This window comes from Mobula birostris, chromosome 6 (genome assembly GCF_030028105.1).
Source record: "Mobula birostris isolate sMobBir1 chromosome 6, sMobBir1.hap1, whole genome shotgun sequence".
NCBI classification, from domain to species: Eukaryota; Metazoa; Chordata; class Chondrichthyes; order Myliobatiformes; family Myliobatidae; genus Mobula; species Mobula birostris.
In genome coordinates, this window is record NC_092375.1 from 74,659,165 (window position 1) to 74,685,999 (window position 26,835).

The 26,835-nt window shown below is 41.9% G+C and overlaps 1 protein-coding gene across 1 annotated transcript; it reads left to right on the forward strand.

Annotated features, from left to right (window-relative positions):
* Positions 1-14,641: 14,641 nt before the first annotated feature.
* LOC140199113 (toll-like receptor 8) lies at positions 14,642-23,788 on the forward strand. The gene is made up of 2 exons (XM_072260655.1): positions 14,642-14,690; positions 19,018-23,788. Exons 1-2 carry the CDS (start codon positions 14,655-14,657, stop codon positions 22,159-22,161), a joined length of 3,180 nt encoding a protein of 1,059 aa, XP_072116756.1. The 5' UTR covers positions 14,642-14,654; the 3' UTR covers positions 22,162-23,788.
* The last annotated feature ends 3,047 nt before the right edge of the window (positions 23,789-26,835 follow it).

Sequence of the window (26,835 nt, forward strand, 5' to 3'; positions counted from 1 at the left end):
CTCGCCAATCCTTCGGTACTTCACCTGTTGCTAAGAATGATTTAAATATCTCTGCTAGGTCCCCTGTAATTTCTGCACTTACCTCCCACAGGGTCTGAAGGAGCACCTTGTCAGGTGCTGGGGATTTATCCACCCTAATTTGCCTCAGGACAGCAAACACCACCTCCTCTGTAATCTTTACACAGTCTATGACCTCACCACAGTTTTGCCTCATTTCTATAAAATCTGTGTCCATGTCAGAAGCAAAAAATCCATTTAAGATCTCTCCCCACTATTTTCGCCCCATGTATACTGTAGATTGCCACTCTGATCTTCCAGAGGACTCAATTTTGTCCCTTGCTATCCTCTTGTTCTTAATGTATCAGTAGAAGCCCTTGGGATTCTCCTTCACCTTGTTTGCTAGAGCAAACTCATGTCTTATTTTTGCCCTCATGATTTCGTTCTTAAGTGTTCTCTTGCATTTCTTATACTCCTCAAGTACCTCATTGGTTCCTATCTGCCTACACTTGCTATACACCTCCTTCTTCTTCTTAAGCAGGGCCTCAAAATCTCTTGAAAACCAAGGTTCCCAAAACACGTTTGCCTTGCCTTTTATCCTGACATTAATGTGCAAACTCTGTACTCTCAAAACTTTGCATTTGAAGACCTCACGTTTACCAAGTACACATTTGCAAGAAAACAAACTGTCCCAATCCATTCTTGCCAGATCCTTTCTAATGCCATCAGAATTGGCCTTTCTCCAATTTCGAATCACAACCCGAGGACCAGACCTTTTCCTTCTCCATAATTGTCTTGCAACTAATAGAGTTATGATCATTAGGTCCAACGTGTTATCCTACGCATACTTCTGTCTCTTGCCCTGTGTCATTCCCCAAATGGAGATCCCATATCACACTCTCTCTAATTGGGACCTCTATTATGACCCACTAATAACCAGAGCATTTGTTACTTTGTGTAATTAGATCCAGTGTTAATTACATTCTAATCAGATTAAATCTATCAAAAGACACAGAAGATACTGAAATAACTCAGCAAATCAGTCAGTATCTATGGAGGCAAATGGTCAGTCAAACTTTTGGATCAAAACTTCATCAGATGAAAAGTCTCAACCTGAAACGTTGATTGTCCATTTCTTTCCTTAGCTGCTGCCTGACCTGCTGAGTTCCTCCAGCATCTTGTGCAATGTTAAATATTCCAGCATTTTGGGTCTTTTGTGTCTCTCTCTGAAGACAACCTACAATTGCTTTGGATTACACCTTTCAGACTGCATGCAGGCAGGGTGAACAAAAGTCATCCCAATTTACTCGTAAATTGTTTCATTCCTTGCATATTGTGATGTCAAACAGGTATAATTCTCAGTTGCAAGTGGTGGTTGTGTGAAGCCGTTTCTCCTTTGAGTCCTACAGTGTCAATTTTCAAGCAAGTGATTTGAGCAAAGCAGGCCTTTGCATTCTAACTAATGATGCATTTTAACTGAGGTAATCTCAACACAGTAAACATGTCATAAAACATTTTGGGGATGAGGTACAAGACTAATGAATTCTGTAATCTGTTTCTTTGTGGATGATTACATTGAACTAAGAACATGTCTATGATTCCATGCATTAACTGACTGAGGTCTTGGAGGCCTTTAGGTAGGAAGCCTGAAAATGGAACAGGGCTCACATTTATAAAACACCTTTGACAGCTTTACCATGAACTACAGTACATTACAATGAAGCAATTTATTAAATGTTGTAACTGATTTTCGGAGGAAGCATGGCAAATCTCTGCGAGTCCGGTGGGGAGGTTGAATCGTGATGTCTCGAGGGGCCTAAGTCTGTGTCGACTGTGTCCTTTAGCCTGCTCTGGGGCTAAAGGACTGTGCATGTGTGTGGGTGTGGGGGGGGTGATGAAGGGCTTTGCTTTTGTTGTTTGTTGCTTGTTGTGTTCTGTTTTGCTCTGCCCAGTATTGTGGGCATACTAGGTTGCTACTGGAATGCGTGGTGAAGCTCCAGCACACCCTTGGGTGGGTTGGTTGTAAAACAATTGATGCATTGCACTGTATGTTTCTATGTACATGTGACTTGAATCTTCAACCTTGATTATCCAGGCAGAGCAAGATAGCACAATCACCAATGAAATGATTGAGTGAAAAATCTCTCCACTTATTTTTGTTTACTCTTGGATTGGTATCTTTTTCACCCAGTCACAATAAAATGCCTTAGAAATGTTTCACTATGTTAACACATACAATTGGAAGTTGTTGCTGGTTAACCTTTTGGTTTAGTATCCAAAACATCAGTGTACTTCACTGAAGCAAAGTACCTGGCATTTTAATAGATTTTAAAAAGGAAAAGACAATAGAAGTGGAAAGAGTGAAATAATTGCCATTTTATGAATTCTAGTTACAAAGTAATCAATTTGAAAAATGATCAACTAGGATAGTGGCTTTCACACATTTGCTTCAAATGGAAAGCTCATCATCATGGCATTCAGAATTGTCAGCAGTTCAGCTGTGCAAGCTTAAATTCTAATTTAAAATATAAAATACATGAAAGGAAATGCATTCAGAATTATTCAGTGTAACATCTTGTGGAAACATTCTAAAGATGATCACAGACAATTAATTCCTTTGAAATGCAGTCAATGATTTTATACAAAGATAAACTTAGCAGCTTTTTTGCATATAGTAAGGTCTCATGAACACTGATTTGATCAGCTATCACTTAATTTGTTTGGTTCACTCTGGAAAGAATATTGGACACAAACTCCCTTCTCTCCTCAATATAATACTGTGAGATCTTTAAATGTCAAACAAGTAGCTGGATCTGAGAATTATAAGTAGATTCATATTCCTAAGTAACAAATTAACTAATATAACTGGGCAAGGAAGTCAAAATGATAATCTGGCATAGCAATCAGTAAATATTGTCCAATAGGTGGCAGTATAAGTGGCTCTTAATCTGAAATAAGTGGGTGGAGGATAATCATTTAACTCAAGTTTGATTTTTTTTCCATTGCATAAAGCAGTTGGGATGTAATTAAAAATGATTTAATAATGTATTCTGTAGATTTCAAAACTGTGGAGTGCCTTAATTCAATTGAATCCATCTTTCAAAGCTCCAGTGTAATATAGCCAATGTAACATCAAAATGTAAGAGGGAGAGTAAAAGAAGGGAACTTAACCCACCTAGCTGATATCTGTGGCTTGCAATAGCAGAAGTCCATCAAGCGGGTAATGATAATATTGTAGCGAGCATTTGGTCCATGATGATTGTGAGAAGAGCTTGTTTATAACTGCCGGTTCTATTGTGACAAGCACAATAACAGACAGAGCGCCATCGGCCGGTGAGAATCCACAGTCACATACAGACTGGGGGAGGTGATTATTACCCACTCCGGTTACGGTGAGGGTGACACACAAACAGGGTGAACAACTGTATAACCCAAGCTATAATGTAACAATAAGTGACCTTGAAAATCTCACCATAATTCCACGGATGCATTTTAAAACAAGAACAATAAGTAGAACTGGCTGTGAGGGATGCTGGCGTGAGCTGTTGACCACACCCCCAGAGCACCACATTGCTCCCACGTGATGGCTCAGCCCGTCAACCCCTGAGTCCAAAACAAAATCCAAAAGTCTCACTGGTGACTGATGCCGCCGTCTGGGGTACTAGGGAGTTTCTGGAGACCCCCGTGGAAGGCACTGCTTGGTGAGGCAAGAGGCAGGACACACAGAGTGATATTTCTTTCCTTCAGACCCGCTGGGTCAGTGGTGGCATAGGGCTGATACATTGCCAGCCGGTCTGGGTGCAGCACAACTGCTTTCTGCCACTCAGGCTATTGCACCTGGTGTGCCCCATCAGAGATGCATTTCACCGCCTCTCCTCTCCGCTTCCAGTGGCTTCCAAGCCTGGGGGATAGTCCCTTCTTCCAGGTGGGGCAATAGACCCATACTGGGGCCCCCACCAGGTACTGCTGCATTAGCGCTCCGGACTGGCTGCCCGGCCCTTTCTGGGATCTGCAAGTGTCTCTGCAATGTCATGAACGGCTCCACGTCCTGCCCGTAAGCAGGCCAATAGAAGCATCTGCACAGCTTGCCCAACATCCTTGTGACTCCAAAATGGCTGGCCCCGTCCAGTCTGTACACTGACCGCAGCACCATGGCACGGAGCCCTCCATCTGCAGTAGATGTTTGTCACCAATGGAAAATTGCCACATGTTGCACACCTCCAGTGTGCCCTACTGAGGGTATAGGGCTTTGGTCTCTGGATCCAGGGCAGAGACCTCTGACCACACCGGCCGTTGCCCCCGACTCTCAGCCATTGCCTCACCCATGGCAGCACGGGACCACTCCCCTGCTCGTTGCGCAGCCTCTGTGGCCAATGGTGGGGAGGTCTACCTCATCACCGGCTGCCACCTGAAGCACTGGCACCACCGCTTGCCGCCTGGCCCCGCTGTGTTGCACTGGGCCGCTGCAGGGTGTGTTGCAGTGCGTCCGGCAGCTGTGAGACAGGTGGTGGCTGTCGCTGTGCCCGCCTGGTCCGCTTCCTGGAGCTTCAGTGCCAAGGTAGAGCGTAACCCCCGGCACATCCACATGGGCCCCCAGCAGGACAGCAGGTCCACGCCAATGATGAAGGAATCCCGGATGTCAGCCCGCAATACCTCGCGTCCCACTGTATCTTTTCCCCACTGCGATGCACAGCCACCTCTTCCCTCACATCAGCGCACAGTCGCCGGTGACCGTAGCCAGCTGGTCTGCCCAGATGGGGATGGTTGGCCCATGTTGGGCAGGATACCCGGACAGATGATGGTGATGGTTGGCCCCGTGTCCACCAATGCACAGCACCTGATGCCCTCCGCCATACAGACCATACATAAGCCTTGCTCGTCACCCAAATGGCCCACCCAGAGAGGTGAAAATGGAGGGTTCTGCTGGAGGTTTTGGGGGACGCCGCCTACTCTGCACTTCCCAATGGCTGTGCTGGGCCGTAGCGTAATGCTAGTGTGGGACAGTCCCGGGCCAAATGGTGGCAGAGATTTCACCGTGGCCTTCGGCAGGATCGGTGCAGCACTGGTCAGACCTGTCTCACGGGCTCCTCCTCGTCAGTTTCCTCCTCCACCTCGGCGACACAAGCCTGGGCTCACAGCGTGTGGGGCGATGCTGAAGCACCTCGGGGGGGGGCTAAAATTGCCTCTGCCCTCCCTGCCTCTGCCATCGCCTCGCCCAGCAATGACGGTGGTGTCAGGCGTATGCGCTGCCGAAGGCGCTCTGGTGAAAACACCTTTACAAAGGCATGGAGGGGAAGCTCTTCCTGGGCCGCGAGAGGGAACTGGGGGCAGCCTTGTCAAGCGCATAGACGGAGAGCTGCTGCCCAGGCCTTCTCTCACGGCTTCCTCCAGTGGCCTCTGCTCAGAACGCCGTCCCAGCACTGCTACAAGGGCCCGCAGGGCATCCCCCTCCAGCTCCAGGGCAAGGTGCACCGCTGTCTCAATGGAATTCCACCCCTTGTCCAGTCTACAGGAGCCTGGTGCAGGGGAGGCATACTGCTCGGTCCCTCGATTTATTCCCCGGGCCTTATGGTGCTGCATCTGATGGCATAACTCTTCAAACTTGCTGTCATTTTCTAATCCACTCCTGACCAATGTGGCGAGCATTCAGTCTGTGAAGACAGACGAGAAGAGCTTGCTTATCCCAGTTGCCAGTTCTATAGCGACGACCGCAATAACAGACAGAGCGCCATCACTCGGTGAGAACCCACTCAGTCACATACAGGTGGGGTGGGTGTTTATTGCCCACCCCCAGTTACAGTCAGGGTGGCACACAAACACACACGCAAACAACTGTATAACCCGGGCTAAAATATACCAATAAATGAACTTGAACATCTCACCATTATTCCACAGATACTTTTTAAAACAAGAACAATAAGTAGCGCTGGCTGCTAGGAGTACTGGGACGAGCTGCCAACCGCGCCCCTGGAGCACCTCAATGTTATTTTCTAATCACAAGACCATGAGGCTGAGTTAATGTGTCAAAGAAAGTTACATTTGATCACTGATTGTTTTTTGAAGATACAATTATTTGAGTAAGAACTGGGAGAGAATAAATATTTTATATTTGGATTCTCCAAAGTTATTTGATTTGATACCACAAATAAAATGTTTGTACATAAGACACAAGAGGTGCTGGGAATCCAGGGCAGCATACACATACTGCTGCAGGGACTCGGCAGGATGGGCATCACCTCAAGAGAGGAATAAACGGTCAACGTTTCCGGCCAAGGGCCTTCAGCAGGAGAAGTTGGGGAAGGAGAACAATCTGGACTAGGTGAGTGGGTGAGGGCGGGATGAATGAAGTGAGGAGCTGGGATGTGACAGGTAGAAGAGGTAAAGGGCTGAAGAGGAAGGAATCTGATAGGTGAAGAGAGTGGACCATGAGAGAAAGGGAAGGAGGAAAGGCGCCAGAAGAAGTTGATGGGCAGGTGAGAAGAAGAGAAGAGGTAAGAGAGGAGCCAGAATGGGGAATGGAAAAACTGAGAAGGGGGAGGGAGGAAAAACTACTGGAAGTTAGCTAAATGGACATTCATGCTGTCAATTTCGAGGCTGCCTAGATGAAACATGCTCCTCCAGTGGCCTCATTATGGCAGTAGAAGAGGCCATGGTCCAACATCTCGGTGTGGGTATGGGAGGAGGCAGATGGAGGGAAGATGCTCGATGAAGCAGTACCCCGGCCTATGTTAGGTCTCACCGATGTAGATGAGGCCACAATGGGACCACTGCATAACCTGACAGACTTGTCGTTGGAGTGTCGCTTCACCCTGTCGGGGTGTTTGGGGCCTAAATGGTGGTGAGGAAGGAAATGTAGGAGTAGGTATAGCACTTGTACAGCTTGCAGGGATCAGTGCCAGGAGGGAGCTCAGTGGCGAGGGACGAATGGAGAAAGGAATCACGTTGAGGATCTGTGGGGACAGATATAAGATATTGATTCCCACAATCAATGGTATTACATTATCAGAGTTTTGTTAAAGGACTGGCAATAGATTAGAAATGTGTTACTTTTCAGATTGGCAGAGTATTTCCAGAGAGATGTAACAGTAATCAGCCCTGAAGCACTCACAGTTGATATTAAAAACAGAGGAAAAGATACAGACATCTAATGACCCCTATTTATTTGTTTATGTTTGTGGTCATGAAAGAGACTGTGCTTTCAGAAAGTATATCATATTTATTTGCTTTACAATTCATTGTCCTTCAACTATTTAGTCCATTGCTGTTGTCACTATTTTTACAATTGATGGCTCAGAATCCTATGAATTATGCAGAACATGCAGCTGAGAAAGATAACAGTTAAAGTGAATAAAACGAAGTGTTCAGTTCTTTTTATGCATCAGTTATTGGAAGTGAAGCTGTAATCCTGACCCGTGACTTCTACCACTGAGAAAAACAAGAGCAGCATGCACATGGGAATATCACCTTCTGTGGGTTCCACTTGAAGTCGCACTCCAAGCTAACTTACAATAATAACACCAGTCTTTATCAGGCCCAAATACTGGAATTCCCTCCCCAACGTTCATCAGAAGGACTGCAGCAGTCTGAGATAGCTCATTGCATCCTCCTCAAAAGGCAACCAGAGATGGGTAATTAAAGCCCAACAATGCCTAGATTTTGAAAGATGAACAAAAAAACTAACATAATTCTGAATATTATGAATGATCTTGCTGGTAGAGTGCAGGTCATAAAACTGAAAGCACACTTCTGCATTCTTATCTCCATATTGTGCATTTATTAAAGGCTATATTCAAAAGTGCTCAAAATGACAGGAAAACAATGTGGTCTTGCATTCAGATTTACTGGACCCTCTCTGTAAAACAAAGAAATTGCCTAAATTATTAAATATCATGCACAATTTTAAAAACTGACATTTTCACAGCATCTTAAATAATTTTGGGACATCTCGAAATGATTTGCAGTCAAAGAAGTGCAAGGCTGTAATGTAGGACGTGTGGCAGCTTATGGGTGCACAGCAAGATCTCAGATGAAGTCACAAGTTAACGACCAATTAACAGAAGCAGATAAGTATGGGCCAGAAGTTTAAGGTGGGTTTCCCTGCCTTTCTTTGAATAGTGCCATGGAACATTCTATGTGCCGTGGAGAGGCCAGATGAAGGCTTGGTTTAATGACACACTTGAAAGGCGAAATGCTACCTGGAGCTTTAGGAGGCTTCAACTCATCGGGAAGTGGATATCATGCATTAGTCAGCTATTATAATGCGGTGCTGACAGAGCGATACTCCATCAGCAGTGACGTCCATAGGCTGAAAAATTAAATCAAAGCTCCATCTGTCCTTTGAGGTGAGACACAGCACATCGCTAGTCAAAGAATAGGTGAGACTTCTCCAATGGGTGGCATAGTGGTACAATAATCAGTGCTACCGCTGCACAGATCCAGCAACCCAGAATTCATTCTAACCATCAATAGTTCAATAGTTCCATTTACTATCAGGGAATGTATATGTAATGTCCTGGCTTAGATCTTTACAGCTATGCTCAGGTTTTTCATTTGAGCAGTTCTGTAAGAGCAGTCTGTTCTGCTTTCAGCCTGTTTGGGTTTGAGCTGAGATAAGGGGGTTTGTTGTTCAGCTTAGGCTCTGGTGTCAGTCAATCAGGATGGTAGAATTGGGAGAAGGTTCTAGAGAACGCTAACCGGAGAGGTCCTTTTTGACAGGAGCTGGGAGAAGACAGGAGGGAAGATGGCTGAGGATGCCATCCCCATTGCACAAGGTGCTTAGTGCAGAGGAAGGGTTTCTAGGAAGAAGGACCAATATTCCCGCAGGAGACCCGTTTGTTTGAGATGGACCTTGAGCAACATTCAGAAGGCGGTGTGTGCTTTCATGCAGACCAAGGGTATAGTGCGTGTGTAACACCTGTGTAGCGTTTGTCTTGTCTCATATGACTGGTCACCGCACTCGTTATGAGAAAAATCTAATTGCATAGTACTACAATAGTACTGCCAAAGGGTTTCGGCCTGAAACATCGACTGTGCTTTTTTCCATAGATGCTACCTGGCCTGCTGAGTTTCTCCAGCATTTTGTGTGTGACACTAGGTACTAGTAGGCCAACAGAAGTCTGGATATCAGAAGGAGACTGTGAGGAGAAAACACACTCTTCTGGAGGTAAGTTCTGTTTATTAAAAAAATCAAGATATTTGCATGAGTAAGAACAATTCAAAATTCCAGCATTCTGTTAGGTTCCAAAACTCAGAGATATCCCAGACATATCAACAAAAACCAAATTCCTGTTTAGTTAGAATCAGTGAGATTCATTACAGTAAACTTTGTTACTCTAATTTCTCTAACTAACTAGATCTAGTGTTATTCTCCAGTTAAAGGTTTACAGACTAACTTTTCCTTTTTATTTATCCCTAGTTAGAAAACTAATTGAATTCCTATTCTTAAGTATTATGGTTGACTTCAGTTTCAGTTCAGGTGAGTATGTCTACAAATTGAAATTCAAATTCAAAAATTTTTATCTATACAGCTTAACGCCTTTCATGACAACTCTCCATCATCACAACTTTTAAACAAAGTAAATCCCATTCAGTAACTTACCAAAGTCTTTGCAAAAATAATCAGTTCTTGCAGAAAATTAAATTCAGATCCTTTGAATGAAAATAAACTTATACGTCCAACCATATTAAATCCTCGACATCACAAAATATCTCGTTCCTGCAATGGTTCTTCATCTTGGTTGGCTCGTGATCTTGTTTCTTGGTTCATTGGATGAAATAGTTGATCATCCATGGAAAGTCAATTCACAACATTTACACAAAAAAAACCTGACCTGTATAAAACAGGATTACCATCTGTAAGATTTATACACATTCTATTTTCTATTTCAAATTAACCCAATGTCACATTGTCACTTCCAAACATTTTACAGTTACACTACTGAATGTATTTCACACACAAATTTATATACTCGGAACAATAAAAGTTTTATCTCACCAAATCCCTTGGTGTGATTTAACAGAACTAAGTCCCGGTTATGTGGTAGAGATCTTGGACATTCGTCCTGCTGATATTGTCTCGTTACAGCTGCTGCTTGTTATAGCTGTAGCTTCAGTAGATCTTTTATCACTATCATCTCTCCTCCAGGGAGTTCATCCTGAGGTTTTCAAGTAAGTAGGTTAGAGATACTCACTACTAATTCCACTTTTAACAATTTATATCTTTACTTTCTAATGCGATGCATCAGCCATGCCTAGTTCTCACATAACTTTTTTTTAATCCAAGTTCTCTCGTTTTTAAATTAGGTAAACTTCGTTTTCATCACTCAACAGGTGGAGCTTTCTAACATTACATACGTGGGTTTAATTAACCTAGGTTACACGTGAGTTAGACAAGTTCAAGATGAGCTCCAACTTATTTGCACAGTTGACTGTTTAATTGAAATTGGCCCTTTTTATTTGTTTCTTTCTTTTCTTTTATAACTCTTTGGTTAAGTTAATGTTCATAAATATATTTTCTTTATAATTGTATGCAGTGTGCGATCTGTTATTTCTTATCAATGTGTGATTGTGGGGCGGGGAAGGGGTAGTAAGTCATTCAGCATTCACACAAACCGTGCTTTGGATGGCCGAGACATCCCAACCTCAAGGGTTTGGTGTGACCAAAGTCATATACACTGTAGATGTACCGAGCCTGACAAAGATGGATTTATCGCCATGGAGTCCAGCACCTGTTAGCAAGGGGCTAACAAGCCACATTTCCAAAGACACCCAGTAAAAAGGGGTTTCATATGCAATATACAACCTGAGATTCTTACTCTCCATAGACATCCTCGAAACAGAAGAAAAACCCCCAAAGAATGAATGACAGAAAGAAGACGTAAGAACCCCAAAGTCCTCTGCCCCCTCCCCAAATTATTCCAGCAAAAGGTATCAGAATTCCCACCACCCACCATGCAAGCAACAGCAAAGTCCCTGAGGAGACACTATGATCTACAATCCATCGAAAACTAACTGTTCACTCCAACGATTCGACATCCCACAGGCTCTCTCACAAACAAGAGAGAGACAGATATCGCTCCTTCCACAGTGACAGGGGAGACAACAGTCGCCATTTCAATGTTACAGTCAGTCTGTAGTGTTGCTTTTTGATTTCAAGTTGCTAACTTGAGAATTGGCCAATCGATTACTGAGTGCAGAGCCCTCTGACAGCCGGTCTCGCTGTCTTCGATGTTTCGACTCCTGCTGCGCTTCAGTGCGTGACACCGGTGTGAATTCATGTCCACAGGGGCCGCACGTGCCCAAAGTCACTTGACTTCAGGCCAAACCTGGACATACCGAAACACAGCCGATCGGTAAGTTCCAAGAACAGGAACATGCAGTCATGCAGAACCGCAGTTTTTGAGTGCCGCTGTAAATCAAAGATCCTAACAGGACACCAGTCACCCTGAAAAGGAAAATAAAGACATTAGAATAGGATGAATCTAACTATTTCACTGATGGGCTGGGAGAAGTCACCCTCCGGTGCCATCTTTAGATCCACACACTCCGTCCAAGTTGAGTTGACAAGTTCTGTCTGTGACCGCATGAGCATTCTGTTTTTTTTCCATGCCCCAGATACATTCTGGTTAGTAGGTTAATTGGCCAGTGTAAATTGCTCCTGTTGTAGGTGTGGTGATAGGTGAATCAAGGGCTGGGAGGGCAAATGTTGATGGAATGTGAGAGGGAATAAGTCAGAGGGAATGAGACTCATTGGGAATGCTCTGAGAGCCATCTTAGATTCAATGGGCCAAATGACCTCTATATTATATAAAGGAATATGGGAAATGGTTCAATCTTACAGCTTAGAAAGCATTGCAGTCCATTGTCTTTTAAAGTCATTCAGTTGGTCCACACTTGTTCCCCATTGCAAAGAATATTGTTCTCATTTTGAAATATAGATCCCATTCTCCTTTGAAAGTTATATGGAATCATAAAACTCACATTGTTAAGAAGAAACTCCTCTCCCCTTATTTGCATTTATCTTTATTCTATCTTCTGGTTATCTTACCAACGTCCTGGCCAAAGTCTATTTCTTGGCCAACTCGACTAAGACAAACGTTATCGTTGTTTATTTTTTAGCTAAGTATATCCTTTTGCTGGGCCTAAAAGGGAGTCAGTATTTGTTCCATTTCACCTGCGATTAGATTTTTTGCAATACATTCTTCACTGAGTCCTGTAGATTTTATGATGCTCTAAAGCAGTAATTTTTAAAAAGGTTCTCATGACCCTTAGGGTGTTAAAAATAAAACCATACTTTCAAAACAAATGGCCATTCTACAGACTGGAGAAGTTGTTGTTATTATTATTGGGTCACCTGGATCAACCATTGTTACACTTATATCAATCCCTTTTACCTACTTTAGGTCCATAACCTTGGATATTTAAGTGGCTGCCTACATGCTTCTCAAATATTGTGATTGCATTTAACACAGCACACAAAAGTCTCGAGGAACTCAGCAGGTCAGGCAGCATCTATGGAGGGAAATGGACAGATGCCATTCGGGTGAAGAACCTTCATCAGGCCACTGTCTCCCATACTATCAAAGACCTCATCACCTGTGGAGATCTCCCCTTTAGGGCCTCCAACCTGATTGTTCCCCAAACCCACATTGCTTGTTTCTACTTCATACCCAAGGTTCACACCAAAGCTGCTCGAATTGTTTTTGCCTGTTTCTGCACCACCAAACTCGTCTCTTCATAGCTTCTTGTCCTCCTGGGTTCAGTCCCTTCCTACCTACGTATGTGATACTCACTTGCTCTCTCTCCATCACTTCAAGAGGGATGTTATGTTGAAGTTGTATAAGACATTGATGAGACATAATTTAGAGTATTGTAGGCAGTTTTGGTCACCTACCGACAGGAAAGATGTAAATAAGGCGAAAAGAGTACATAAAACATTTACAAAGATGTTGCCTGGTCGGGAGGACCTGAGTTATAAGGAAAGATTGAATAGGTTAGGACTTTATCCCATGTAAGGTAAAAAATTGAGAGGAGATTTGATAGGTGTATACAAAATTATGAGGGGAACAGATAGGGTAAATTGTTGTTATTCCTCTCCATGCCTTGTGGCGCATTAAGTGGCAACCTCTGCCATTTCCTTAGCATTTCTCTGGGTTTTTTTACAAGGCCAAGTTGCTAGCTTGATGCTCAACCCAGCACAGTTGGAAAGCATGCAAGGGGCCAGCTGGATTCGTAACTGGGACCACTTGCCTTGAAGTCTGGTGCAGATACCGTTAAACCACCAGCCGGCAGTAGGGGAAAATACAAGCAGGCATTTTCCACTGAGGTAGGGTGGGACTGCACCAGAGCTCATGGGTTAAAGGTGAAAGGTGAGAAGTTTAAGGGGAACATGAGAGGAAACTTCTTCACTCAGAGGGTCGTGAGAGTATAGAAAGAGCTGTCAGCGCAAGTGGTGCATGCAATCTCGATTTCAACATTTAAGAGAAATTTGGATATGTACATGGATGGTAGGGGTATGGAGAGCTATGGTGCCAGTACAGGTTGATGGGAGTTGGCATTTTAAATGGCTTAGTGAAGGACCTGTTTCTGTGCTATGCTTCTCTATGACTCTAACTTAAAAATTCAAGATAGCCCAACTGTTTGTGATTTTGCTTTACAATGGCAGAGGACAGGGCCTGGCAGGAGGGTGGTTGTTGTAAAGATTGTGCATGTCTATAAATAAAAATAGAAATATCATTAATGTGGGATTTTGAAATTGTTTAACCACGTTTTCCTAATAATCTAGCCATCTGTTGAGTGAGAAGAAAGGAACAACTTCGATTACACTTTCGATGAGAACTGCAACTGGATTATTTAGGGCTATACACAAGCCCACAAATACCAACAGGTGCAAATTGCATAGAAGGTGGTAGTTTCATAGTCTCCCAGCTCTCTCAGAGCTCTGTCCAAACAAGGAAGATGTTTTCTGGTCTTAAGAGGAACTTTATTCACTTCTCTGTACATAACCAAAAGACTAAAATGAAAACAACCATATGTTGTTTAAGAGGAACATTGTTTTTCTAAGAAGGAATATTTTTTTCAGGACTTTTCATTGCACTGAGGATGCCTGATATCCTTCGATTGAAGTTAGTCAACAAGAAAAATCAATGCTATTCCCTTTAGGAGTTTAGCAGCCACAGATTTGGAGATGAACCATTTACTTTGTGTTGCTTTACCTTCAAATAATGTGGACAATGGAAAGGTCATCAGTATGTGGAATGGTTGTTCTATCATCATACCACCAGCGACAATAGGGTTCATGATTTACCTTTGTGCTTCACAGGGAAATACTTTCAATGTTTCCCATTGTTAAGGTATTTATGTTTGCTTACAGCTGATAACTTCCCTGCACATCCATTCACCACTTAGCTGAATTCCTGCTTTAATTGTGGTTAATATCTGGGCATGGTTATTCTGTCCAGTGTGGCTTCGGTAGCTTCTCAGACTAATTTTAGTCACATGTAGTGTTTTGCAATACCTAAGTAAAAACTATTGGGGCAAATGAAATATTGCCTTGACGTAGTAGCTTGAGCTGAACTGCTGGTGTTGTTCCTCTTTGATTAAACACACACTTCCCCAATTTTGTCTTTGCATCCATCTACTAAGATCATTGCATTTTAATGCTAGAGGAAGCCTCCAGCAGAGACTCTATAATGGTGAGCAAAATCTTTCCTTTACTGAATTGTTTCTGTTAAGCAGACTTGATTAAAGTTGTGTATTTTAACTCCAATTGGTAGCACAAAGGGGCTGTAAAACTTACTTGTCCATTTATAGTACTGGGCTTTCAGTTGCTTGGTATGAAGTTATGGGTTTGTAGACCTTACAATGACTCATTTGGATGTACAGTAGGATTTTATGGGATATTTTGATGCAGGAAATAATTAATGTTGAGCATCTTGGTGAATCGACCTATATTGTTGTAAATCATAAGATTCTCTGCATTGAATGTGAATATGTAATAAAATAACTTCAGCAACATTTTGCTGATTTCTGGAAGAGGTTTCCTGCTCCAAGAAAAACTTATTTATCTCTGTTAGATAAAGTTGAAGGATACATAACTATATCACATTAAAAGGAAGATTTCTATTGATTGGGAATTATAAGATAGGAAAAGACAGCCTAGCTGGGTGATAGATATGATTATTGATCACTGAACTATCAATTGCTTTTTCTCATGAGCTCTTACACATGCAGATATCTCTGAATTCTGAAAGGCTAATTGCAAACAGAATTGTGATCTCTCTAGGAAAATGATCCATCCATGCCTTGCTTCAAACATTATCAACATTAAGAAAGCTGAGTTGTAACAAGTGATAACAGCAAGGACATTTTGTGCTGGGACCGGGTGATGCATCAGGAAGTTTAATTCCCAGTGCTGCATTTTTAAATGTGGAATTAAAATAGTAAGTTCTCATCATACATGGTTAACTAGTTAAGAATTATACTCTTCCCTAAAGCAAATAATCTTTGAAAACTGTTTCAAAACATGAAGAATTATAACTACTGATATAACTGGTTTGTTGAAATACTGTATATTGCCAAAAAAACATATCATGGAGCCACAAAAAGTCAAACTAATTGATCTGTTTGGTAATGTATTATCTTACATTAATTGACTTAGACCTCAAAAAAAAAATCAGGCTTTCTGGGTGCATGGCTGTGTTATGGTGAGTGCTATCACACTCGCCACCCTTCACAGTGGCGTTGTAGTCCTTCGCAAAGTGACTCACAGAAGCTCAGCTCTTAAAGTGAATTCCATTCTCTTTGAGAAAGGCCCTTCTTTCATTGAGGGTCTTTGCTCTAAAGCCGCTGCATTGCCTGAGTGGGTGTGGCTTGTTATGAATGGGTCAGTTCTTCCCTGGTCTACCACTCCTCTTTACAGAGGAGTCCACATGCAAACCCTCAGCTGAGGAGATCTCCATCCTGCGGACAGACATCGTGCTCTATGTTCTTCAGTTCTGTCTGATTTCCTGGGTGCGCTGCTGCTACTCAGAACAGTGAAGCTAGGGTAGATTCCTTTGCGTGCCTCATAGCAGATGAACCTGGTGAGGTAATTAAGTGGAGGAAAATACCCTCTGTTTTCTTCCTTGAGTCTCATGCCAATGGATATTCACTTTTCTGTAGTCCCTGGAGGAGTTTCTCCACTATGGAGCTAATGCCACAGGCAGTTTCCAGGTAGGCCAAACCTGGCAAGTACCCTTTGTCCTTAAGACACTGAAGTTCCATTAGAAAGGTTTCCCACTTCTCCTTAACTTGACCTGGCCCTTGCAGAGTTTCTACGAAAATCATCTAACTTCTTAAATCGAGACCTCCCAATAATTTCGGATGCGGTGTAACATACTTGGAGCCATTCCCATGCCTTCTCTAGAGCTGCCACAGGGTCACTTACATGCACTGAGGGTATCCTCCTGACGTCCTCACTGGATTCTTTGCCAAGCCACCTTGCCAGTAGATCCGGCACTTCTGTCGCGGTGAGGCAAAGCTCCTTAGTGGCATTGTTGAATGACGAACGCCACACTCTATAGCTCTCAGGTTTGCCATCAAACTGGTAAAGGCTTGTGCTCACTAAGTCACAGTGAGCCAGATATCGTGCAAGGGGCTCTGTTGCAGGTGCCAAACTGGTAGAAGCTGCCTTGTTCTGGGAACATACGACTCTGCTGTAGCATTCAGTGGTGAGCTGTGGAGGTGGTGAGATGTCTTAGCATCCATCCACTGCTCATTATCCCTGTGGTGGGCCCTTGGGTTGGTATTTTTGGGAAGAGGTATCAAGGTATCAATAAATGTATCATCAGCCATAGGGGATTTACTGGCTCTGGTGGGTTGTCGGCGTGAGCCATCAACTGGAAGGAGATTGCCACATAATAAAGCTGCCACCAGGAAACACTGAAGTCAGGGAAGTGGCAGGAAAAGCTGCTGGGCTCTCTGACACGTGAAGTTCAAGCTGTGCTTTCATGTATTCGCCTGTACACTCCGCAATGTCCTTTTCTGACACAGCTTTGCTGTCCCTTTCCAATTTCGTTACTCCCTCCAGTTCTCCAGCTGCCTCTAAGGCCTCAGCCTGTGCGATGGCTACAGCTTGCTCTCGGTGCAGGGTAAGCGCGCTTAGTTCAGCCTCTAAATTTACCTCTTCCAATTGCACTTCTGCTTTTTCTATCTCAAGCTTTGCCTCCTTCTCAGCAAATGAAGTGCATTCCTTTGCTGCCTCTACCCTTGCGTGGACTCTTGCTGCTGCACGAGCTGACGACGCTGATGTATGAGAACTCTAAGATGTGGAGATAGAAGCACCTTGATTCTGTTCCATGATGCAGTTTTTTTAGATGTAAGGAGGTTTTAGCTGTAGCTGCAGTTGTTGAAGCACCTGCTGATCTCTACTTTTTCACTGTACTGCCCTTGCTGAGTTATTGTAACATCAACTAGACAGTCAGCCAAACTCCATTCAAAAATGACATGAGAATCAGGATACAGCCTCCTAGCTCCTTGGTTTTATTGCAGACTCAATGGTATAACATAGTGAATAAGGAGTAAAACTGGAAAAACAACACAATTCAGTGCAATTACCACATTGCTCCATTCACACAAGTAAATATACACACATAAGTAAGAACTTAGTTAGGTTTCCTGCAATTAAGTATTATAAGATTCCTACATGTAAGAACTAAAAGTAAGTAGTGTATGCAGTCCATTAGCATCTATGTTAGTGTCTAATGAACTCAAAATTAATATTTTATTTCAGCAAAATCTTATTGATACCTTTAGATTAACTTCTAAAGAATATAACATCAATTTACAAGCAATGCCTCTGCTGGGAAAACAACAGAATGGCTTTAGATAGAAACTGCTTTAAGCTCCTGACATAGACCTCTAGTCTTCTGCCAGTCAATGTGTTTTTCTACTTCTTATTCTCTGTATTAGGAAGTGACCTAATACAGATCTGAAACTGCTCATTTCAAAATTAAAGCTAAATGTGCTTAATCACATAGAAAAAGAACATAAATCAATTGACTGAAAGGCAGAACAGGTAGAATCTTCTTGTTCCTGGAATTCAAAAACATAGAGGCTTTTAACCAACTGTAGGTTACAACAGAGATCTGGTGGCATTGCCCTGCTGGGATCTTGTAGCAAACTCCTGCCACTGCTGGCTTCTCCAGCAGTGAAACTGTACCACAACATCACACTGCTTGGTTTGCTTCTGAGGGCTGGGGCTAACGGTGCTGCTGTTCCTTGCCGAGATGTGGGGCTCTCCTGCTCAGCCCAGCTGAGTACAGAAGACACCAACTCCCAACTTATCCAACACGGGAAAGGTGAGAGACAGCAGGGTCCGAGTGGTGTGTAGTGGATTGGAGCAGCCACTGCCCAAGCAACGGCCCACACTCACCATGTCAGCCAGGGTGCAGCCCTGAGACCCCACATCTAAATACTTAGTAGCCGCACTGGAGCACCCTCACAGGTAGTCCCTCACTACCAGCTCATATGCTCACACCCACACTAATGGGGTGGCAAGATCACTTCCTGCATTTCACTGGTGTGCCAGTGCCAGTGAAGGGCTGATCCCAGAACCACAGCATTGTCAGTAACACACCTTTTAGACCTACAATGCAATAAAAACTAACACCTGTTAGCTCTGATTCCAGGGCTGCTCGCACTCCTGGGAATTCTAAGCAAAATACTGCTGTGATGAACTTGACACTTGCAAACCCAGGGTAAATAGGATTTTACTCATTCTGATGTCATTAAGTGGTGACAAAAGCATTCGCTTTTGAACTATATAAAAATAAAGCAATGATTTATGTAAACTGTTTAAAAAAATGCAGGCAAACTTCCTGGATTTCTTTTTTTTAATGGAGGTTTGTGACTCTATTTTCTTGTGACAAAATTAAGAGTCAAACATGTCTCCTTTCAAAGAAAATTATTACTTTTAAATATAGAACATGACAAGTAAAATTAACTTCCCTTTTTTTTAATTCATTTGAAATGCTTCTTTAGGCAAAAGGAACTCCAGCTCCAATGCTGACTTTAATGTGCTTCCTCCTGCTGCTCAACTTTGTCGTAAATCTGCTTGCAGACAGTTGGATACCCAGAACTCTCCCTTGTGACGTGAGTATAAAGAAAAATGGATCCTCCATTCAATTGGACTGTAGGAATCGCCGCCTTAAAACTGTCCCTGGAAACATACCTTCAAATACAACCAGTCTAAATCTAGCAGACAATCAGATAATGAATATTTCCAGTTCCTCATTTTCAAATCTCCAATATCTAACCAAGCTAGATCTGAGCTATAACTATCATCCTGACAGTTCAGAGGCGAGAGGCATGATAATTTCAGAGGACAGTTTCTCCTCACTGGTAAAACTGCAAGAATTGTACCTGGATGGAAATAACCTCCTCTACATCCCAAAGGGTTTGCCATCCAGCTTACGAATTTTAAGTCTCAATGAAAATAAGATTTTAAAAATAATGAATAAAAGCCTACCAAATCTCTCCAACATAGAAACACTTTATTTGGCAAGGAACTGTTATCATTACAACCCCTGCAATGTCAACATCCATGTGGGAGATAAGGCATTTTCACGTTACACAAAGCTGAAGAACCTCACTCTTGACTTAAATAATTTGACCTCTGTTCCTGGTTACTTGCCAAAAAGTTTAAGATCACTCCATCTCTCTTTCAACAAGATACAAACCATAAATGACAAGGATTTCAGTCAACTTTTTAAGCTGGAGCTCCTTGATTTAAGTGGAAATTGTCCCAGATGTTACAATACTCTTTATCCTTGTGAACCATGCCCTGGAGGTCTTTCTATTCAGATACATCCTCATGCTTTTCGAAGTCTTGCACAATTGAAGACATTATTTCTTTCCAGCAATTCTCTAAAAGAATTACAAAGCAGCTGGTTTCAGAACTGTACCAACTTAAAGGGCCTTTACCTTCGCTTTAATTTCCTTACTTCTGAAATTGCTAATGGTGACTTTTTAAACCACTTGCCTGAACTGGAAGAACTTGATATATCATACAATTATAAAATAATGGCTTATCCACAAAATATAAAGCTTTCACAGAATTTTTCCAAGTTAGTGTCCCTGAGGAAATTACATATTGAAGGCTATGTTTTCAAAGAGCTTAATCATCAGCATCTGCAACCACTGTACAAACTGCGTAACCTCACCATCCTAAACTTAGGTACAAACTTCATTAAACAGGCAAACTTATCGATCTTTAATGAATTTAGAGCACTAAGGTTAATATATCTACCAGAAAATAGGATATCACCTCTATCAGGTGATGAAGATCTTTTTTACGGTTCAGTTTACCGAGGTAAGCATTTTCCTTACATGGAATCAGGTTTTAAAGATCCATATTTACTCTTTGAAAATGATCATCAGGTTTATGAATCACATGATGTTAATGATAATTATCATATTGAAAGACCAACAATAAAATGGCCTTGTCAACGTTACGGAAAAACATTGGATCTGAGTGCAAACAGTATTTTCTTCATTAACCCAAAGCAATTTGAAGGCTTTAATGAAGTAAGGTGCCTAAATTTGTCAGAAAATGCGATTGGGCAAGCTTTGAATGGGACTGAGTTTATGACCCTGCCGAATTTGAAATATTTAGATCTTTCTTTTAACAGACTTGATCCAGCTTATGATAATGCTTTTAAAGAGCTGAAGCATCTTGAAGTATTAGACTTAAGTTACAACAAACACTACTTTGTCGTTGAAGGTGTCACACACAAAATGGGCTTTATCAAAAATCTTAAATATTTGAAAGTTTTAAACTTAAGCAGCAATGCCATCTTCACCTTGACAGAATCAGGGTTGAACAGTGACTCACTGGAGGTTCTAGAATTCAAAAGTAATCGTCTGGATATCTTGTGGAAGAAGGAAGACAAACGTTATAAAAAATTATTTAAAAATCTAATTAATTTAGCACATCTGGATTTATCCTCCAATAACCTTGAGTCTATCCCACGTCAAATTTATAAATACTTACCATGTAACTTGACATATCTGTCTTTGAGTAATAACAAGCTAGAAAAGGTTCATTGGAAAGAATTGCAATATTTGAAGAGTCTGCTGACCTTTGATCTCAGTAATAATAAATTAACCGCTGCACCCAATAAACTCTACAGAAGCACCAAATCTCTCCAAAAACTTTTACTTGGAGGAAATAGAATCAGTAAGCTTCCTTTAAGTTTTCTTACAACAGCAAATAGATTAAAATATCTTGATTTAAGCTATAACAGAATTACAACTTTCAATCAATTAATTTTCCCTGCAAGTGAAGAGCTTTTCCTGGAAGTACTGATTTTGAAAGGGAATCCATTTTATTGTACTTGTGAACTGGCGCCACTTATTGCCTGGATTAATACATGCCACCTGGATATTCCTCAACTGGCTACTGATGTTACCTGCTATTCACCTGAAGATCATCGGGGGCAGAGTATTATTCTGCTTGATCGATATGCGTGTACAATGGATGAAGTTGAAGCTTCATTATGTTTGGCTTCTGCCATTATAATTGTTTCCACTGTGGTTATAATGATTACCCACCATCTGTTTTACTGGGACGTATGGTACTTTTACTATTTCTGCACCTCCCGGTTAAAAGGGCATAGCTATTGTTCTCTTGCGATGCATAGCTGTTTTTATGATGCTTTTATTGCTTATGACACTTCTGATCTGGCTGTGACAGACTGGGTTGTCAATGAACTATTAGTTCACTTAGAAGACAAAGGAGAAAGGAACCTCTGTTTATGTTTGGAAGAGAGAGACTGGGGCTTAGGCTTAGCTGTTGTCGACAACCTTTCTCACAGCATACACAGGAGCAAAAAGACTGTGTTTGTGCTCACCAGAAATTACGTCAAGAGGGGAACATTTAAAACGGCCTTTCAAATGGCTCACCAAAGACTATTGGATGAAAGCGAAGATGTGATTGTTCTGATCATGTTAGAGCCCGTTTTAATAAACTCAAAGTATCTGAGACTGCGGAGAAGGCTGTGTAGCAGCTCTGTGCTGCAATGGCCAAAAAACCCTAAAAGTGAGAATTTTTTCTGGCAGTGCTTAAGAAACGTAATAGAAACTGACAATCAGTTGAGATACAATACAATTGCCGAGTTCACTTAACTTCAATTGAATAATTTTATTTTTATCCACAGGCTGAAAATTTAACTGTGTCTGTTTAATTAATTATCCTCAACTACATCTGGACCATCTTAAGCCCAAGTATGTCTCCCTTCCTTGGATTACCAGTAATTCTATATTTCTCGGAAGGGATTAATTTAATTAGGCACTGTGAGCTTAATTAGTCTGTGTTCTTTGTTCATCTTTTTTTCTTGGTTATAAACAGTAAAACTATCCCCTCTGACGATACCTTTCAGCTCCTTCCATCTTCACGGTGTGGACCTCACATTCACTTTTCTGCCCTCAAAATTAGGTCACCCTACTGTCAATCTCCAGCTGATCTTCCACTGTTGTTTATTGCACTCCCACCCAACTTCCAACATTATAAAACCTACTTTTTCCTTTCAGCCTACCATCTATACTCCCTCAGTTTCTTCTACTGTTAAACTCGATTCTCTTTTGGCGTGGCACAGTTGCAAAGTCCTGGAATGCATGGTTGCTTTGCAATTTCAAGCACACTTCTCCCACTCACATCCATTTGAGGCCTACCAGTCTTCTTCTTTACATAGACAACAAAAACTGCAGCGATCAGTGACACTAATAAATTCTTGTGTAACCACACTTCAGTTCCTCCTTGGCCTCCCTACTGTTTATGCACCAACTATTCCATGAACAAAGATTCCCTTTGGTATTTCTCTGCCTTTTCTCCATCTAGAGGAGTCAATTTCTGCCGGAATGTCTGTGAAGCCTGTTGCTCCCCACTCACAATCAATCCATGATTGACATCTCTTGTTAACTACTTAACCAGCACAACAGCCCAGATAAAACATGATTATCTCTAACTTAATAAAAGCAATCATATTTACTGCTGACAAAGATGTGGGATTTTTAGTGTTGCTCTCATGAGCCTCCCAGCTACCAGGCCAGATTGATGTTTGAAACATTGCAAGTCTGTTGGCTACTGCACTCAATGTTCTCTACAATATTCAATCAATCATTCAGATCATTTTCTTCAATCACCTGGAATTCGCTCACTCTTCTCCCTCAGCCACAAAAGTTAAAATTCTGCCTTTAAAAACCATGCAAATATACGTATGCCTTTGTGTTCTTTTCTTCCTTCACCCTCCGTACATTGCATTGTTTTTATTGCAGCAAAATTACCCTAATGTTTTCAATAGCTATCAGCTGAGGAAGTCAGATCACAATCAAGACTTGACTGCACTATTTCAGTTATGTACATAGAATTATGAACTTTTAACTTTTACACATGTCATGAGTTCATTCGCTCACAAAGGTGTTGTAGATGTGTTTGGAATCAACTGACCATTCCCCTTTCCGTTCTTTGTATACTTCATACAATTTGAAGGTTGTATAGTGTATACACAATTTGATAATAAATGTACTTTGAACTTTCTATTTGCATGGTGCTTTACAAGAAAGTAACAGGCATGTTATTGGAGGCCTGAATGCATGAAGGATAATGGGAAATTAACCTTCCAAACTCATTCTGATTTGACCTACTAATTGTTTATGGTGATAGGAAGTCATATTACTGCCACCTTGATTACTTAACACATCTAAAGATGTGCGGTTTATAAACATAGTTCACGTTTTAATTACCTAAAGATATATACTGTTCTAGTACATAAATACATATATTTTGTTGTTCTATTTATTTCACGCTGCCTCAATAAACTACTTTTACCTTATTCACCGTGTCTAATATTCCATTTCATTTTCATGTCTGGAAAAATCTTGTGGATGAAACTCAGGGTGGTAAGAAGCTTTTCTTCCAGAAGTAGAAGAAATTACACACATCAAAGTTGCTGGTGAACGCAGCAGGCCAGGCAGCATCTCTAGGAAGAGGTACAGTCGGCGTTTCAGGCCGAAGGGTCTCCGCCTGAAACATCGACTGTATCTCTTCCTAAAGATGCTGCCTGGCCTGCTGTGTTCACCAGCAACTTTGATGTGTGTTGCTTCAATTTCCAGCATCTGCAGAATTCCTCGTGTTTGAGCAGAAGAAATTAGTTTATTTTCAAAAGAGTGTGAGCTTATTTGCACAACCATTAGAATAAACTGATATAAATTTTATATAATGTCAGTAACTCATGGGGCCACATGGAAAGCAGTCTTTAAAATAATTCTTCTATCTGAATGGTAGCAGGGGAATGAAGAGCTGGGATCACTTTCAGAAAATTCTGGGGCTATTTACTAGGTCAGACAGTACCTGTGGAGAGAGAAACAAAGTTGATATTCCAGGTTATCAAAACCAGGTGAAGTGGGGTAATAGTGATGTTTTAAGTTGCAGAGGGGGAGTGGAGAAGCAACAAATACAAAGGAAATATCAGGTAGAAAAAATGCATGAAACAGATTGGTGTCAAGAGGGAGGGTGCTGAAGACTTGTTAGTGGAACCGATCTTCCTGGCAGAAGTGGAGAGAAGCAAAAACAAACCATGCTAGAACCTTAGGATTTAGAATACAGTAGTTTGTGAAAATCCAAAATAAAGAGGAATTCTGGGAAGGCCAAATGGATCTACGACGTCTTGGAGATAGTAAAACTGAGTTACATCAAAACCTGCCGCTGATTGAAAAGCAAAAAATTAAAACAAAAACAAACACAAAAGCTGGAAACTTGAAACAAGAAGAAAAAGTGTTAGAAACATTCAGCAGGCCAGACAGCATCCATGGAGAGAGAAACAGATCCAATGTCCCAGGATGACAACCTAAAAGTCATGCTCTTCAAATGCCAAACCTTCAACAGGAGATTCTAAAGAAGCTGGACAGCTTGCACCACACACACAATATACAAAGAAAATCAGTAGGTCAGGCAGCATCTATGGAGGGAAATGAACATTTAACTTTTAGGCTGAGACCCTTCATCAAAACAGGAGTACACTCCTTCCCCTCCCCCCACTTTCTCATTATGGTGTCTGCCCCCATCTTTTCCAGTCCTGATGAAGGATCTCAGCCTGAAACACTAACTGCTCATTTCCCTCCATAAATGCTGCCTGGCCTTCTGAGTTCCTCCAGCAGTTTGTGTGTAATTTTCAATTTTTATTCTAGAATTGGTCATTACTAACATACAAAAAACAGGTAACACACATCAAAGTTGCTGGTGAACGCAGCATCTCTAGGAAGAGGTACAGTCGACGTTTTGGGCCGAGACCCTTCGTCAGAACTAACTGAAAGAAGAGCTAGTGAGAGATTTGAAAGTGGGAGGGAGAGGGGGAGATCCAAAATGATAGGAGAAGACAGGAGGGGGAGGGATGGAGCCAAGAGCTGGACAGTTGACTGGCAAAAGGGATATGAGAGGATCATGGGACGGGAGGCCTAGGGAGAAAGAAAGGGGGAGGGGGGAAAAACCCAGAGGATGGGCAAGGGGTGTAGTGAGAAGGACAGAGGGAGAAAAAGGAGAGAGAGAGAAAGAATGTGTGTATATAAATAAATAACGGATGGGGTACGAGGGGGAGGTGGGGCATTAGCGGAAGTTTGAGAAGTCGATGTTCATGCCATCAGGTGGGAGGCTACCCAGACGGAATATAAGGTGTTGTTCCTCCAACCTGAGTGTGGCTTCATCTTTACAGTAGAGGAGGTCGTGGATAGACATATCAGAATGGAAATGGGACGTGGAACTAAAATGTGTGGCCACTGGGAGATCCTGCTTTCTCTGGCGGACAGAGCGTAGGTGAGCGTAGCAGAGCGTACCTCTTCCTAGAGATGCTGCCTGACCTGCTGCGTTCACCAGCAACTTTGATGTGTTTTGCTTGAATTTCCAGCATCTGCAGAATTCCTCGTGTTTGCGATACAAAAAACAGGTTGGTCTTTCGGAACCATTGACCCCTTGAGTTCTCGATAGCTGTTTCTGGAGATTTCATTGGGGTTGTTGAAGGAAAGCAAGTATCCATTATCAGGGACCCCCACCACCAAGGTCATGCTCTCTTCTCAGTGCTGTTATTAGGAGGAAGCTACAGGAGCCTCAGGACTCTCACCACCAGGTTCAGAACCAGTTATTATCTCTCAGCCATCAGGCTCTTGAACCAGTGGAGATAACTTCTGTCTCATCGCAGAACTATTCCCATAACTTTTAGACTCACTTTCAAGGACTCTTCATCTTATCTTCTCGATATGACTTGCTTATTTACTTATTATTATTATTCCTTTTTTTTGTATTTGCACAGTTTGTTGTCTTTTGCACACTGGTCATTTGTCTGCCCTGTTGTGTATGGATATTTAAATTGATTCTACTGTGGTTCTTCCATTCACTAAGTATGCCCACAAAAAATTGAGTCTCGGGGTTGCATAATGTGACAATAAGTATCTTGACAATAAATTTACTTTGAACTTTGAGTGTAAAAACTCCCAAAAAAACCCAGATAGGTCAGATTGGGAATAGGAAAGAAAAAGACAGTGATAGGAACTATAAGGTTTTAAAAACTGAAGATTTTGCATGACTTCATTTTCTTGTAATGTTTTAACAATTTTTAAAAAAATCATTTTCTCATGTGCTTTTGAATGTTTTATGAGATAGATTCCCAGAAAAATTTTAAAAGGGTTCCTCAGCTGCATTTGCTCCACCAGTCCCACTCTAAGTAAGATGCAGAATAGCTAAATGTTCAAGAGTTTAAACTGAGTACAACCTTGTGAAAAGCAAGCACATGTACAGGGAAGAGGTTCAAA